Source organism: Schistocerca gregaria, chromosome 8 (assembly GCF_023897955.1).
Source record: "Schistocerca gregaria isolate iqSchGreg1 chromosome 8, iqSchGreg1.2, whole genome shotgun sequence".
In the NCBI taxonomy this organism is placed as follows: Eukaryota; Metazoa; Arthropoda; class Insecta; order Orthoptera; family Acrididae; genus Schistocerca; species Schistocerca gregaria.
Genome location: NC_064927.1, coordinates 253,851,570 through 253,870,242, shown reverse-complemented (window position 1 = coordinate 253,870,242; position 18,673 = coordinate 253,851,570). Strand labels below are relative to the sequence as shown.

Genomic DNA, 18,673 nt, shown 5'->3' with positions numbered 1-18,673 from the left:
TAAACGTCAGACTGCTACTTACAAAGATGACATGTTGACTTGCAGACAGGCACAATTAATAAACACTTCCACATAAGCTTTTACCCACAGCCTTTGTCAGAAAGAGAAACATGTGCCATTCATTCACAGAAGCAAGTGCATCTCGTGCACACATGATCATGAACTCTGGCAGATTGGACCAGAATGCAACTATCACTTGGAGTGGAAGCAACTGTCTGCAATGGACTAGAAAGAGAAAGGGTGGGCAGAGAGAGGAGCACTATCCGGTGGAGTGTGCAAGAACTTAACTGCCAAAAGGCACAGTGCCAGGGAGTTATTGGGCAAGGAGAGGTGGGGAAAATTGAGCAAAAAGGGAGATGAATGGGGAAAGATGGGCATGTGTGATGGCAGAGAGTAGCAGAGTGGGAGACGAATATGGGGAGGAGGTATAGGACAGAAGTGATGGGAACTGTTGGGTGGAGGATGTGGGGATAGCATGATACTGTAAAGTTGAGGCCAGGATAATTAAAGGATCAGAAAATGTGTTAAGGATAACTCCCATCTGCACACTTCAGAAAAGCTGGTGGTGAAGGAGACCCGGTGGCTTGGGTGGTGTGGAATCAAGTATGTTACGTTCAGCTGCAAGTTGTGCCACAGGGTGGTCTACTGGGCAATTTTATCTTAAATCATACAGGTCAAGATTGAACATGTCCTATGACTATTCCCAAATTTGCTGAAAAAGTATATGATGAAGTTCTTCATGATACTCCTCCAAATCTACAATATTTAGATTTTCTGATGATTTGTTAAATTACTACAGTCTCTCTCTAAAAGAGTATTTGTGAAAATCTCACACAAGGGAAATTTGAAAAACTGTAATAAAGAAGCCAAAAGTGAAAAGAGTTCTGAATTGATTTTCAATGAATACTTTGTTTGGAATACGATTAATACATACACACTGAGCTTTTTTGTTTTTTTTGTTTTGGGAAAATAAGCTATGAAAATTGGTCACCTTTTGTGAATTTCAAAATTATATTTTGAAAATATGAATAGTCAGAAGATGTTAATATCTTAAGAAATGATGAAGTGGAAGTACTGCTAACTGTCTGCTATGACATTAATGCAGGGAATTCTTAATCTGTCAAAATATTTGCACATAAAGATGAATGAATCTTAAATGTTTTGGTTATTTAGAAATTACTTTGACCAAAATACCCATCCTAAAGATTCTAAAAATTTCATGTAACATTAGCTGGGCATTTTACTTACGAACATATAATCAGAGTGGGCAATACTGGTCTGTACAAAAAGTGAGACTTTTTTTAGGTAGACCCAGCTCTACTCTTCCATTAAAAAAAATCATGGATACTTAAATATTTAAAGGGATTGCTGATTTTACATAAATGGCATGCAAAACTGGTATTCCTGAATCAAAACAATTACTTTACATCACTGTAAGTGAGTGGGAAGACAATTCATAATTTTGATCAAAAGTGTATATAATAAAAATGAGATACAGGATATTTATAACCATTTTTCTTTTTTGATATTATCCACAAATTATTATAGTTTTCTGTCATTATTTTAGTTCTTCATGACTTTTCATGCATTAGAATTGCCTACAATGTAACATTCAATTCTACATTGTTGAAGAGAGTTCATTTTTTTTTTCTTCCTCCATCTGCTTCTCACTGAACACGTGCAGTCGAGCTGAATTTACACACAGACAAGGATGATCCAACACATGCAGTACTTGGAAAAGGGATCTGCACACTGATCTTTAGATGATGGGGATCTGAAAGCATTAGCAGGATCGTAAGTTGTCAAAGGAGATGGCTAATTCGGCAGCTCACGAAGGACACTTATCATATGTCCCATCTACCACTGATTGTCATACACACAAGGAATGAAGTGGCTCACTACCAAGTCTCCTAATGTATTGTCGCCTCTGTATTTCACACACAGCAACAGGCTACATTTTGTGGAGAACCGTTCTTGCAATGTATGTGCAATTCCAGGATGCAACCCAGTAGTGACTTGATTGAACTCCTACCACAGGCTTCATAGGCTACTCTTATCCCTTTTTAAACAGAATTTCCTTAATTTACTTTCATTTAGAATTAAGAGTTCCACATTTGTTACTAATGTTGATATGGCACGTACAAATCCAGTAGCATCTTTTATAGCACCAACAGCTTCATATTGGAGATTAAATCTTATTGCCAGATCTTTACTGAGATGACCTACCCCGTCACATGCACTTTTTCCATTACCTGTCACTGAAAATGGCCACTGTCTTCATTCATGTACTACAGCTGTTAACCAAACTTATAAGCTGAAACTGGTTTTTAAAATGACATGGTGCACCATCAGTCACATAGACATGTTTAGGAAATGCATGGTCTCTAGGTGCTATGTCACCAAGTACGGTGACAGCGTAGAATGCATGTTGGTCATTCCATGTCAGTTCAACCAAGTCTCAGATTTGGCTGAAATTCAGTACACTAATTTTACCATGTGTGGAACACTCGTGTACGAAATATTAGTTTCCTCTGCCAATTAGTTCCAGAATTATGACTTATGAAAGAAGGTGGCGTGACCTGGAAATTGCAACCCGCATCTGGCAATTTATCTTCAGACCCAACTTCAGGTCTTAACAACTTTGTAACTATTCCACACAGTCCTGTGAAATTTTCACAACCCAGTAACATCCATTTAGAGACCACATGCTATGAATCAAAACAACAACATGTTTCAGAGGGAAAATAAAAAAATTCCAAAATGTGATTAAAAATGTAATACATTAAAAGGTACATATTGTAGGTGCCCACTATGCCAAATATAATTCACTCAAAAAGGGTATAATTTTTTTGTGGTAAGCTTAATGTGGCCTAAACACACACACACAGAACTAATCATGCCCATATCAGTCACAAAAACTGAGTTACATATACACGAAAATACAAAAATTTGAGAAATTACCGGAAAAACATGGATTTTCGAAGTGTGGTAGCACAAAAGGGACAAGTGGTATCCAAGCCAAATTTCACACACTGCATAAGTAGACAATGATATCTGTCTCAAAATTTCAGCATGTTATTGCAAGACATTTGTGTACAATGGAAGTTGACAGATGTATTTGGTGATGTGGCCATTGTTCCACAACACAATTCTGTAAAAACATATCGTAAACTGTTCTGTCTTTTCTTATCCTCTCCCACAACTGTTTAATCACTAAGCAACAACATATAGACAGATTAACACAACCTATAAATGTTTACTGCACCTTAACTGCTAAAAACCAGTCGATTGTACTTCGAACAGAAGTTGTCCCACATTTTAGCTACTGCACTCTGTACATTAAGTGGCAAATTGTACTGTCTTCCTGACAATGTGGTAGGAACTGGAAATGTCATAAGAATATGTTCAAAAGGAATCCAACGCCTGTCTGCCAAACATGGCCAATGAAATGATCTTGCTTGGCCTGCTGGTGCCATGAAGTTCACAAATACATCACCTTCTGCTTCACAGCATTCTGCAACACATACTAAATACCATTTGTCATCAAAAACAGCAATAACATAGCAACCTGGTTTTAGGTTGCTGCTTTTGCTTCTGAATCCTGAGTTAGACACACTATGAAGACATATGTTGTACATGAACCTATAGTTTTATAACCGGACAGTCTGCTCATCTGCACATTGCCAGAATCCGCTGGAGAGAAGTGATGATGGCTCCTTGTACCTGCAACAGTTTTAACCTGTTCTAGTCTGCTTTTTACCAACTCTTCAACTGATTTCACATCATCTTTTGAAACGTAGACTGATTGTATGCCAGAAATATTTTGATGTACCCAGGTAAATAAGTGAAGCGGTGTTAGAATGTGACCTTCTGTATGGTGCTACCGACTAGCTCGTGATGCCATGCGTTTAATGGAAGCACCAATACCATCACATACATTTTTACCATGACTTGTTGCGAAAAATTCCATTGTGTGTGAACCTGAAAATCATGGCAATGCATGCATAAATTGTTGAGATTTTTACAGTTTTTGTACTGACTAGCTGCCCCATAACTGAAGTATTTCGCGAAATGTGAGGCAGCTTGTTTTTCACATATGGCATGACAGTGTGAATGTAGGTATGAACTGCAATGGCATCATGAATTAAAAAGTCACTAAAAACTCACAGGTTCGTGACAGACACATCACCTGATTCACCTCTATAGTAAATCGCAAATGGCTGAAGAGCTGCTCGACTGTTGTCCCAATTATATCCTTGTATGGCATCTTTAACTATAAATGCACAATTTTCAGAAAAGTCTAGTATTCAAATTATCCTTACAAAACTGGTGATTAGCTGATTGTGCTGTTGCTGTGAAGCTGTGTGTGGCCAGTTTGTCTGTTATTTGACAACACATTTCAACATAATCTTCCACTGTACTTGGCTTTCTTTCAAGACTTGTGATCCATGTGTGTCCATTGTTTATAAGAAACAAGTTCATCTTCAGCCATAAGAGTTCACCATACACTTTGTTATTCATGTGTTCTGCAAGATTTGCCTTATCAGGACACTTTTCACACCTGTTTATCATGCACTGGTAGGAACTGATGTCGCACACTAGCAGCTTCATTGTACCTTTGTAATCCAGACCAGAATCCTTTATAGCAGCAAACATCAGCTTAACATTTTGATGGGTCACATACACAAACATGGATTGTGCCTGTAAGTGCAAGGGGGCACACACAATTTTGGCCAAAGATTGAAAAAAGATGATAAACCTACTTTGGTAATGGGATACTTTTCTTTGAATTCTACATAGGCCTATAGTTCTGATATGTTGCATAGCAACAGTCTTTCGCATCTGTACACATACATTTCCCATTTTCACAGTTACATAGTTTTTTTTCGAGGCTTTATTTGGCTGTAGTCATTTTCATAAAACTTCGACACTAGCACCTTTATTTCTGAACTCAATTGCTTACCCTGAGCCTGCTGAAGTCGTGGGAGCACTCCTTGGGTTGCTTTTATTTTCCTACCTTGCTTTACCGTATATGTAAAAACATGGAATTCCTTTGCAGTGTAGATAATAGACCAGCTGGAAGGTGCAAGGGTAAGAATTGCTACTTTTTTCTGGCATGTGGATATGGCACATTTTTCTTTCAAATCGTGCATAATTTTGTTCAAATCAGAGCATTTCTGGCATGATTTCTGTTCCTTTGGAGCAGATTGTTCTTCCTCTTCCACCATTAGTGTGTCAGCTAGTTTGTGCTGTAATTCCATTTGAGCTTCTTGTTTTCTTCTACCACAGCTGGGCCTGTCTTTTGCCCAACCTTGTGTGTCTTCCTGGGAATCAAACCAAGAGCAGTCACTAAAGTATTTCATTGCTCATCCGCTGTGGTTGTAGGTGGCTGATACTCTTCGTCACTGTCATGTAAATTATCAGAATATTTTTTTTTTTTTTTTTTTTTTTTTTTTTTTTTTTTTTTTAGCAGTGTAACACCTGGAACATAACTTTTGCCCTGGTTTCATGTTAAGTCCCATGCACTGATCCACTTTCAATACTGATTTTATATCAGTTTCTCTGAGGCTACACTCCACTGTCTTATGAATTCCAAATGGGTCAAAACAACTTTGTAGGGAAGAATACTTATCCAGAAACACTTTCATATGATGATAAACACTAAAGTTTTCTGGAACTTTACTTCTTGTGCTCACAGGGTGTATCCCAGATATCCATAGCAACAAATCTTTGTCTGATTCATCCAGATCATACAGTACAAAGCGAATGCCACATTTTGTTCCATATGTTGCTTTATGACAGTCAGATGCTTGTGCCCTACCAATACTGCAATTTGTTTGAACAAAAGCACCACTAGTACACTCTTCTGCCTCCATAGTGACTTTCCACAACACTATGGACCAGTCTGAACTAGACTCTTAAAAACCATGAGTAACCTGTAATCGTTGCTTGTTTCCTTTGGTAGTTTTCAGGGACAGAATGAGTCATTGTTAGCCAGGAACAACATTGTTTAATTTGGTTGCCTAATGGTTCCCAACAATTGCTGCAGCTTTATCTGAAACAAGCTGTCTGTATCATCACTATTACTTGCTAAATCATGTTAGAAGAAACATAACCAGATACATCTGTCAACTTTTATTGTACACAAATGTCTTGCAATAACATGTTGAAATTTTGCCACATATATTATGGTTTACTTATACAGTGTTAGAAATTTGGCTTGGATATCACTCGTCCCTTCTGTGCTACCACACTTCGAAAATCCATGTTTTTCCAGTAATTTTTCAAATTTTTATATTTTTGTGTGCATGTAACTGTTTGTGTGACTAATATGGGCAAGATGAATTCTTGTGTGTGTTTAGGCCACATTAAGCTTACCACAAAAAAATTTATCCCCCTTTTTGAGTGAATTATATTTGGCATAGAGGGCACTTACAATATGTACCTTATAACATATTACATTTTTTTAATCACAGTTTGGAATTTATTTTCCCTCAGAAATATGTTGTTGCTGTTTTTGATTCATAGGGTGTGTTCTGTAAGTGGATGTCATTGGCTTGTAAAAATTTCACTGGACTGTGCAGAATAGTTCCAAAGTTATTAAGACCCAAAGTTAGGTCTGAAAATAGATTGCCAGATGCGGGTTGCAATTTCCAGGTCACGCCACCTTTCACAAACCATAATTCTGGAACTAATTGGCAGGGGAACTTAAAATTTTGTACATGAGTGTTCCACACTTGGTAGCACTGGCCTGCCAAATTTCAGCCAAATCTGAGACTATGAGCTGGAAAATTTTCTGAAACTGGTTGAATTGACATAGAATGACCGATGTGCACTGTCATTAATGAGACGATCACTGATAACAGCAAAACTGATGTTCGACAGAAGTGAGAAACACATGTTAATACCGATACCTGTGTTGTGTGCCAGTGGTAACTTTGAACTTCATTCTGCAAAGCAACAGACCAGTTCTCATCAAAACTGAAATGAAGACCTAACATATTATTTTTATTATTATTTTTATTTTTATTTTTATTAAACTTTTGTTATGGCCTGTGAAGTATGCAGAATATTAAAAAAAAATTTAACACTATACAGAAAAATATTGCCTACTGTGTTTGCATCAACTACTAACATATTAGCCAAACAATATTTTGTTTTGGGACTGGAGTTTCTGAATAAGTAATTATTAAAACTCATAAAAATGCAATTTTCAAAAATTTTAGTAATAAATATCTACATAATACAGATAGCTGGAGCAGAGAAGATACTGTTTATAATTACATCAGTAGCATCTGGCAGTACAACAGAAAAAAATAGTTTTCTGTTACTTTCCATATTAGGAAAAAATATATTAGGTGGAAAAATTTAAGTTAATTTCATATTTTCATCTTTAAATTTCAACACACTTAGAGGGAGCTTTAATGCAAAACATCTGCCAGGTCTCTAGTACTTCTGGTTTATTAGCTATATTTGTTTTGGTTCTCTAGTGTTTGAAGCGTCATTTACAAAATAATTTTTGTAAATGGCATGGCCCTTGAAAAACGCAAGATAAAATGAAAATACTTTATTTCTTAACACTTAAGATATGGAGGTCTAATATAAATTTTTTCCCAGAGCAATTCACGACCACGAGTTGACATGACCTGTATGATTTGAGATGAAATTGCCCTACTTCGCTCTTGGCCACAGCTTGGCGGTGGTTGTTCATCCTGGTGGACAGCTGGTTCATAGTAATACCAATATCAATAGCACAGCAGTTTAGGAGGGATGCAAAGGATCTCAAAAAGGATATCCTTTAATTCAGTGTGTGATGATGGGTAATCAAAGCCCCGGTGAAGGATGTGGTTCAGTTGTTCCAGACCAGGGTGGTATTTGGCCACAAAGGAGTGTCCAGTTTGTCGCCAGTTTTTGGGGGTGGTGATAAGATTGGGGTTGTGAGAGGAAATGGCACAGGATAGTGCCCATCTGTGAAGGTCTTGTTGAGCCACTAGGCGTACTGAGCAAGGGAGTTCTTGTCACTTGCAGGTTATATAGCTGCAGTTTTTAGGCTGTCAAAATGGTTGGTAGGTTTAGTGTGGACAGATGTGTGGATGGAGCCATCAGGGAGGAGGTGGTCAATGTCTAGGTTCTTTATCTTCATTCCTTCTTCACTTTAACACCTTCTCCTCCACCCATTTCATCTAGTCTTCCTCTGACTGAAATGCCACCTTCCCAGAGTTTGGCCACATTCTCTCTGATGGCTCCATCTGCACCCAGTCACTACCAACACTACCTGCATTTTGACAGATGCCGTACCTTTCACACCAAAAAATTCTTTCCATACAGCATGGCCACCCTGGCACAGCATATCTGCAGTGACAAGATCTCGCTTGCCCGGTACACTGGCAGTCTCAAAGGCCTTCACAGACAGGCACTACCCCCAGACCTAGAACACAAACAGACCTCCTGCACCATTTCCCACATCTTCAATCCTCCCATCAACCCCGAGAACCAGCCCCCTTGTCACCCAGTATCACCCTGGACTAGTACAAGTGAGCCATATCCTTTGCCAGTACTTTTGTTACCTATCATTGTGCCCTGAAATGAGGGACATCCTACCTGAGATACTTCCCACCCCACTTAAAGTGGTGTTTCATTACCCACACAACCTCCACATCATCTCAGTCCATACGTATGCCACTCCCAGTGCCAATCATCTCAAAAGGCTCATATCCCTGTGGAAGACCCAGGAGGAAAACTTACCCAATTTACTCACACAGGAATTCCTATTCTAGCCTTGACACAGGTTCATCCTACCTTATCAGGGGCTGTGCCACCTGTGAATGCAGCCATGTCATTTACCAGCTCTGCTGCAACCATTGTACAGAATTTTATATTGGTAGGACTACCAGTCAGCTGTCCACCAAGATAAAGGGCCACTCCCGAACAGTGGCTGAGAGTAAAGTAAACCATCATGCAGCTGAGCTTAACGTGCTCGATTTTGATGGCTGCTTCACTACCTGAGCCTTCTCGACCCTCCCCTATGCCATCAGCTTTTCTGAATGCAGAGATAGGAATTATCCTTACAACACATTCTCCACTCCTGTAACTATACCGCCTTCAACCTATGCTAACAGTGTCCCCACGCCCTCTATCTGCCAGTTCCTGCCCCTTCTGCCCTATCACCTCCTCCCCATTGTAGTCTCCCACCATCTTTGTTTGCCATCCTCTACCATACCACCTGCCCATCTTCCCCACTTCCGTGCACCACAACCTTTTGATGCTGCGCCTGGTGGCAATCTAGCCCTGACTGCTCATTCCGTTCCACGTAACAGTCGCATTTTGCTCTGAGATAAGAGTTGGTAGTTGTGTATGTGTGGTGTTCTTGCTTTTGTGAATGAATGTGTATTTCTCTTACTTTTTCTGATGAAGGCTGTGGGTGATAACTCATGTTTAAGTGTCAATTGTGCCTGTCTACAACTTAACATGTCATCTTTACAGTAAGTATCAATCTATTTTTCCTACATTGTTGATATTCCAACCTCACATTTCTGCTTTTTGAAACTTGCTACTGCTGAGTGTCTAGATTGAGTTTTCATGGCTGTTAAGTTCCTCAGAGATAATCTTATTTAACATACTAGAACAGTATAAGGAAACTACTCCAGTGCTTAGTGACTGGTTCCACATTCTCCGCTGCTCAAGAGAACTATGTTGCAAATGTCCAACACTTCAGTTGTTAATGGTCACTGAAGCACACGCTTTACGTTAAAGAGAAATGTCCTCCCTACTGTAAACCAAGAAAACTCAAAGTGAGAACTCTTCTCATGAAATGGATTAGAAGTTTTGCTATCATGCTGATTAACCATGTCAGTCCTTGTTCACAAATTTTGTTGCTGCAAAGTCAGAGTTATTGACTGAATAGGAATCGGCAATTATGAGAATTATGCAAGACTGAATATGCAACAGTGACTGTTGTGTGTTAAATAGCCAAATACAATTGATCTTATTGATAAATGCACAACTTCAATGTCTTCCTCCATGGTTGTACGTGGTAATAACACAGCACTTCGTACACATTAAATAAAAATGACTTAAAATAAACTTAGAAAAAACCGTGCACAGTCACATAAACATGCAAGTAGTATACATTTTATAAACAAATATACATGCACCTACCACACAAAGAGTTAGAACTTTTTTGGTCATCAAGAAACCAACAGCAAATTTTATTCATGCTGCAAACTAGCTACAACTTACATATACCTCCCTTCACTACCAAGCATAACACATTCATTCAATGGAAAAATTTAGACTGAGCTTCACACAGATCCTCCAAATTACCATTAAATACAGAAAACCATGTCTTATGGTTAGAGGAACAGTGGCTGAATTTGCAAATATTACTCCATATTGAGACTGGTATACACAAAGGAGAAATAATCAAAAGCAGCTGACTGTTTCCATGCCCCCATGAATGGTAGATTTTTCACACTTTTTACATAGAGCTGCCATATGACTATGTTAGATAAACCTAGTTCTTATTAACATAGCAATATTGTAGCAACTACTGACATGAGACTTGGCAAGATCTTCGTTTTCTTTCTGGGCAAGCCCAAGACGCTGCCGGAGGCCAACAAGCTCACGCTGCTGGTCTTGCAGCTGTGCCAGGAAGTCTGCGCGTTCATCTATGAGTGAGTGCACCTGAGCTTGTGCTCCCCGGTGCTTACGTCGCAACTCACGTCCCAGCATTGTTAACCTCTCAACTTGAGCACTCAGCTGCAACATGGACAGAACAGGGCAGTTAACAGTATTGGATACATTAGTTACTTAAATCAGAACACTGGTTGTGACTGAGTTGTCAAGTCATTTTAAGTTAAAGATTTGTACTGGCTGCGGAGGCCAAATGAATAACTATCACAGCTAAAAAGAAAACCACCTAAGTTGTTCTCTCTCACTGGAATTTCTGCAGAGAGACCTCCACAGAATGTCATAAATCATTCAAGAAGGTATTCAAGGAAGTGTCCTACTTTCAGGAACTTTTACTGCTACAGTCTTAAAATTAGCACTCTGTATTTGACTACTATTGTGACTAAAGTTAAAAACCATGACAGACACCCAACAAATTGTCAACTAGTCTTAGGAGGTGAATAGAATATGAAGATTGTAACAGAGATAACAGCAACATTATGGCCTTCTAACTGCCTCTGGACAATTTAGGAATATGTCCTCTAGAACTGATGTGAAGTCTTATCTCTACATCACAAAACATACTACGAAGTGTATGTAATGGTGAAGAAGCAATGAGAGGACAGCATACATACACTTCTCAAAGGGAAACTCGCAAAAGAATATTATCTTATTACTAACTATATGTGCAGCTTATTAATCATATAAAATTATATAGGCCAATTGATGTATGCATCTTTGCTACTTAAGGATATAATACCACATTTCTTCGAAATCAACTGCCATGTTACTAAGAATGGAGCACTGAAGTATCACCACGCAATACTTACATCACTGAAAAGCAAAACCACCAAATTTTGGGGTAGTTAATTTCTCTGCAGTTTCAAAGCTCAGACAAATATAAAATAGCCAAATCCATAGTGCTTTGTGTGTTACTGTCATCTTCGAGTAAGTTTTGTCAATTTGGCGGTAATTTTGCAATACCTTTCATCAAACATGGTCAAATGCAGTTGCACATTACATATGTAATGTACTTATGGAGCTATGGTTTAATATTAGCATTACAGTGGCACTTAAAGGTCACAAAGTATTTAAAACACAAAAACTTAAAAATTTTAAAATATAAAAAATGATAAATATCAGATTACACATGATGTGATTCAGTTTTGACAAAGATATGGACTGAAAGTTTTACTACTCCTTTACTTTTCTGTGTAATATTTTAAAGAATGATACCCATGTGAGCAACACACAGTCTAATTTACCTTAATGCAAGCTGTCACAGTTGGACACACTACCCGCTTGTAAAATTATCTCTCTGTGGGTTTTAATTTATGAATCAATGAATGGTGCATCAAACAACTTCCTCCCAAAAAGTAAATTTTTGTTATGACTTGCAGAATTCTCTACAGAATCTTAATTTTTGTCTCCAATTCATCAGCTACTGTATACTAACTGTACACCCTACATCTGCCTGCTCAACTGGGATGAGAAGCGATGTACTGATGTGCACATAAATTTGCGCGCTATGGTTTTGTATGAAACACTGAAAACAGCTCCTCACATCATTCTGTATCACTACAGTAAAAATGAATGAGTGAATAAATTATGTCACTTTCATTTTTCTTGTTGTCCATGTCTTCTCAATTCTTAGACATCTATGAAATAATCACTTTCTGAAAGCAGTCACTATTTCTTATTCCAACCACTTGTAATAAAGAAAATGGTACAAAAAAAGCATGCTTTCTGATTGCCACGACACATGAAGTGAAGTCATTCCTGAGAAACTTTACAATTAAACATGTTGCCTTGAATAATGAGAGGTAGCATAAACAAAGTAAGATTTTAACAACCAGCATAACAACACGAGCAAGCCTTTGACTTGTCATTACAAGCCACTGAATCATGGACACATCTATCAAACCCATTGGAGAGGACACCATGGATGCATATACAAATCATGCCCATATAAAGAGTAAATCTGTTTCCTATATCAGTAAGTTGTACAGCACTATTTAAATCAACCAACAAGAAGGGGACAAAGTTTTTTTTGCAAGGCCATAATTGACGAGTCCTCTCAAGAAATCACAACCAGATATAACCAATCATCAATCTTAATGTTAGTTTATGTACTGAAGAAGTCTTCTACAGTGAAATCAATACACAGAACACCAACAGCTCTCTCTCATCTTTGTTTAAAAGATAAAGTTGAGCTGGATTCAAGGTGCCATACACAATCACACTGTGGAACAACTTTTGCACCCTTCAGAAATTCTAATAATGTACCCAGGGTGAAGTAATCCGAATGTTAATTGTGCAACAAAGAATGCAACAGAGATCACAAAATGTGTGCTCAGAATTCTGTCATGCATCTCAAGTATGAGGGACATTTGAAAAGTCTGAATAATTTGCTGATCCCTTCCAAATAATAGGAATTGTCCAAGTCTGCAAAATAGCTATTAGTTGCTGCAATCACCTCGTTTGAATAAATTCTTTGTCCCGCCAGCCATTCCTTGAAATTGGGGAACAAATAGTAGCCCGAGGGAGCAAAGTCTGGAGAATAGGGGGGGATGTGAAATGAGTTGGAAGCCTATTTCCATTAATTTTGTGACCACAACCGCTGAGGTGTGTGCTTGTGCATTGTCGTGATGGGAGAGGACATTTTTGCAGCCCAATCACCAGTGTTTTCTTGCAGCTCTGTTTTCAAATGGTTCAATAACAATGAATAATATACACCTGTAATAGTTTTACCCATTTCCAGATAGTCGATAAGGATTATCCCTTGCGAATCCCAAAAGACAGTCGCCATAACTCTTCCAGCCGAAGGAATGGTATTCGCCTTTTTTGGTGTGGATTCTCCCTTGGTAACCCATTGTTTAGATTGTTGTTTTGTCTCAGGAGTATGGCAATGTACCCATGTTTCATCCACACTGACAAAACAAAGCTTAAAGTCCTGCAGATTCTTCCTGAATAGCTGCAAACCATCCTTGCAACACTTCACACGATTCCATTTTCGGTCAAGCGTGAGCAATCGCGGAACCCATCTTGTGGATATCTTTATCAAGTCCAAATGTTTATGCAAAATATTATGTACCCATTCATTCCAGATGCCTACAGCACTAACAATCTCATGCACCTTAACTCTTATGTCAACTGTCAACATATCGTGGATTTTATCAATGATTTCTGGAGGCGTAACCTCCACAGGACGTCCAGAACGTTCAGCATTTGGGCCCATATGGCCACTCCGAAAATTTTGAAACCACTTATAAATTGTTATAATCAAAGGTGCTGTCACCGTAATGTTTATCAAGCTCCTCTTTAGTCTCCTGAGACATTTTGCCTTTCATAAAGTAATATTTAATCATCTTACTAAATTCTTTTTCGTCCATTTTTTGACTATCACTTGACTTCCTTGATTCACACGAATGCCGAACACAAAGAAATAGACCAATATGGCTGAAACTTGGTGTGCGTTCTTTCCAAACATGCTACTAACTAAGCATGACCTTGATACTTGGCGGTGGTGCCATCTCATGGACTTTGCACAGCCTTTTCAAACGACACTCGTATTTATTAGTCAGTGATTCAAGAAAATTTGAGTTTAATAAAAACAGAAAGAATCATTTTTCTAAATTCTGCAGGGTGTTTGGGAAGTAAGGACAAATTTGAATTTTGTGCCATTTTGTCATGACAGTTGGCAGGCACAGCTGTTTCATGTTCGTTACCTGAAATCCTTTTCATTAGTAGCCCGATATCTTTGTGGTGAGCATTGGTGTTTATTTTCATCATGGAGCAGATGACATCTGGCCAATGTATAAAAGTGATAAAAAGTGATAAAAAGCTATTACAAAAACAGCTAAAGTCCCACAACAACATTTGGTAATTGCACGTGGCACTCTGACTTAATGCTGCTCCAAGCGAATCATCAGTTCGAAAATTGATCAAAAACTTTGAAATCATGGCTGTGTTTCAAATGTTAAGAAAATAGGCCGATTGAGTTCTGTTTGAACACAAGGTAACACTGCTGTTGTGCAGGACAGTGTGACTGATTTGTTCACATACAGATTTTCTGGGGCTTACAAACAATACATAAAATTGAAGGATGAAATTAAAAGAGTTATTAATGACATCTCATCAGATGTTTGTGAACATGACCTCGAGAACTTCAATGAATGCATTGCACATTGCTGCGTGGCCTTTAGTGTCATACAAAGGATGTAATTTTTTTACACCTAAATGGGAGAATTTACTTAATGTTTGTAAAAAAATAAAAAAAATCGCTATATCATCCACTGTATTTGTATCCTCTGTTCATGGAGCAGGTAGTTTGTTTTCTTGTTGTGCATTTTTCTATTTTTAACTTCTATTCAAGGTCGCAGCCAATACATTTTTACTTTATACAACATAATGTAACAAGTGCCATCACATTCTTCCAACAACTGTGCTTTATATGAAGAGAGTAAGAGAAACAACTCAAATGAAAATGCAACCTACATAAAATTGACACATTGTCCAAATGACTGCACAGCTTTAAGAGTATTTAGTATGTAGGAGAGAAATTAAATAGCTACAGCATTTGACCAACAGACATAGAAGGGGTCACAAAACATTAATAAAGTGGATCACAGAAAGATGAAACTAACTACAGTATACTCCCAATTACATGAGGTAATGTGGGGGTGAAGAAGCACAAACAGTCAAAAAACATGAATAACTGAGATATTTTCAAATGTTGTTTGAAAGTTTGCCCAAATTTTGTGCATGTGTACTCTAGGCCCTCTTATTTCTTAAGAGGGTCTGTAATGTTGGCCTGCTGCTGAGAGAAATTTCCATTTTTTGTCTTCTCTTCGTGTGGCATTTTGGAATTTTCTTGACATAATGTCATTGACCTATACAATCTAGAAAAGTACCACCGCATTGCAATGAAATACAATGGCTGGTAAGGTCACTGTCTTCATCCCCACTTTCACATTCACTGTTCTCTGTTTTGTCATGTAGTAGCAGTCACAATTCTGGCATCACTGATTTACTGGAAGTTGGGTTCACATATGTAGATCTTTAGCCACTTATTCAAGTATTCTCCATTGACATCTTTGAAGCTATTTAAATCTGTTCCCAGATCTTTTTTTGCGGAGTTGTTATTTCTTCATCACTGAAACTTTCAGACTCACTGTTCTCAATATCTGGAAAAATTTTCCTCCTTGATCGAACTAATGTCTCCCAAGCACCAGAAATCCTGTGTATGGCATCTAGAATTGTCAGCTGCTTCCAGAATGCCCTAAAACCCACCCCCCACCCACCACCCACCCACCTCACTAGGCCAATCAAGTAGTGGAGTTTTGCGAATGCATTCATGCCTTGGTCCACTGACTGTACAATGACACTTGTGCCAGATTAATCTACCTTTTACCATGAGTAATGAGTATGATGGGTAAACATCTCTTACGTGCACTCCAATGTATTGGTGTGGACATGTTGGGAATGTGGGTCTCACGGGGAGCGTGCAAGGGATAAGTCCCTGCAGTCGCGCTATCCTCTGTGCCCTAGGTGGCTCAGATGGATAGAGCATCTGACAGGAGATCCCGGGTTCGAGTCCCGGTCGGGGCACACATTTTCAACATGACCGTAATGAAGTACATCAACGCCTGTTTGCAGCTAGGGTGTCCATTTAATTATCATTTCATTTCTAGTAAAGCTGCATGGTCATCTACGGTAACTGTTCTTTTGGGAACAGATACTATCGTCATGTATAGGTAAAAACTTAGTTACGATGTGACCATCATCAGATATGAGAATCCTCTTATCAGGATACAAACTGTCATTATCAAGCAACAGAACCGCCTTCTGCGGGAATCCTCTCTCTTCTAGAAACTGATAAACTTATATTACAAAATCTGTGTGGAACCATATTTTGAAAATTTTGCTATCTAACCATGTTCTGTTTTGGTTGTAATAACACGCAGGAAGATTCTTAGTTGCACCATACTTGAACACTCAAGTCATTCTTGATTTTCCAATCACTAGCAATTTCACTTTGTTATTCCCTGTAGCATTAGCAACACACAAATTCTTGATGCGTTCTTTGGATTACTTATAGCTAGGAGCTCTAAAACTTCCTTCTTAAAAGCAACGGTTCTGGTAGGTAGACACTGCTAATACTGACCACTTGTCTGCAATATAAATTTAGTATAGGGTGAAATTCTCTTTTTCCACAGTTTTTTGGAACTCTTACTGGAAGGAAATAGCTGTCAAAAAAATTTGAAGTAAGCCACTCTCCTTGCACAGCGAGTTCACAAATCCCACGATGTTTAAATCTGGTTTGCCATCCAACCCTAGAGCTTCATAAAAAAAAAAAAAAAAAAAAAAAAAAAAAAAAAAAAAAAAAAAAAAAAAAAAAAAAAAAAAATTAGTTTTTTTGGCACAACACACCTGAAACAATGACACTTTCTGTTCATTTTATGCAAAAGAGCGGCATCTAATTCATCAAATGTATATCTCTTTATGCTTTCTCATGCAGATGATCCACAACAAAAATGGATTTCCTGACAAAATCCTGTATTTTCTGCTTATTCTTTTTAATTTCTCAAACAGTCTGCATTCCAATAACATAATCAGCACTTAGTTTTTGAACAGTTTTTCCTTCTCAGATCTTCCAGTAAATTCTTTTTTGATTTGTTTTTGTTTTTAATGTCACATTTCCTTTGTTTCTGTTATCTCCTTGGTATATTTCTTTCACTTGATTGTATCAATTAACATCACAAAACTCTGTCTGTTTTCAATTTACACAGAATAGGCACTGGCCAATAGCAATGGAAATGTTACTCTGTTCTCATGTGGTGGGTTGTTTATTGCTGTTTGCTAGAGAATCTGCAAACCAGATAATCCGCATGTCAATGATGGTGAGTATACTGTACAAAGATTTTGCACCAGAGATCTATTCCAGAGTGATGATGGTGAGGATGATAATAAATAAATAAATATAACAGACCTGTATTTCACTGAATGATCGCTACCATGTCATCAGAAAAGGAAGTATTACATTATTTCAATAACATATACATTCATTCACACAAGGTTGTCTATGTATTCTCCCACACAAGGCTGTCTATGTATTCTGCTTCCAAGGCAGAGAAAACAGTGATCAACATAATTATTTAAAACCACACAGACTGATCACTCATTTCCAGTTCTTGTTGTGTCATCCTCAAAGAATGAGGTCACTTTTTCATTACATGTATCAATATTATATTTTAGTTGGAGATGCAACCAACTATCACAGAAACACACACAGAAGTGTTTTACAGGAAGTGTCAACTTTGAATTGCAATGGAATCCTGACTGCTTGTGTTAAACTGAAGAAAGAAGATTAGGGTTTTATGTATCATTGACAACAAGGTCATTACAGACAGCAAAAGCTGATACTGAGGAAGGAAATTAACTGTGTCCTTTTGAAAGTAATCCTTGTATTTGCCTTAATTAAAATATGGCTAGCTGGAAAATTTTAACCACTAGGCTCCCCAAATTAAGATCCAGTGTTTTAATATGCACTTCCCTCCGCTGCAAAGTGCAAAGCTGCATTCTCTCTTTAACGAAAAATACCTGCGATATCATGCTCGTGTATTTCATCATCATACTGTGAGAAATAGAACTGGGTAAAGCACCTATAAGTAACATACGAGAAGTTAAAAAGCTCTCTCTTCCCTTGTATCTGCTAGCTGTTTTTATTCACTGAACAAAGTATAACAGTTTTTCATTTTTGACTTCCATGTGTAGAGGATGTTATGTTGCTAGATCTCTGCCTGTAAGATGCCTTAAAAAGTCACCATACTGGTGCCGCCAGTTATTTTGTTAGATGTTCAGTGAGAGATAATAGATTGTTTACATTGACGATGTAGGAAAAAGATGGATTACTATTACCATAAAGAAGACAAGCCAAGTTACAGACAGGCACAATTAAACACACTCCTATGTAGCTTTTGGCCACAGCTGTTTTCAGTCCACC

General features: G+C 38.0%; 1 protein-coding gene across 9 annotated transcripts in view; it reads right to left on the bottom strand.

Annotated features, from left to right (window-relative positions):
- Positions 1–18,673, bottom strand: part of LOC126285432 (RILP-like protein homolog) — a 138,488-nt gene that overhangs the window by 67,013 nt on the left and 52,802 nt on the right. For 8 of the 9 annotated variants that reach the window (XM_049984819.1, XM_049984816.1, XM_049984813.1 and 5 more), the window contains one exon: positions 10,555–10,758. The exons of the other annotated variant lie outside the window; for it this stretch is intronic. In XM_049984819.1, the coding sequence (XP_049840776.1) occupies positions 10,555–10,758 (204 nt within the window). The remainder of the gene's footprint in view (positions 1–10,554; positions 10,759–18,673) is intronic. 9 annotated transcript variants of the gene reach the window in all.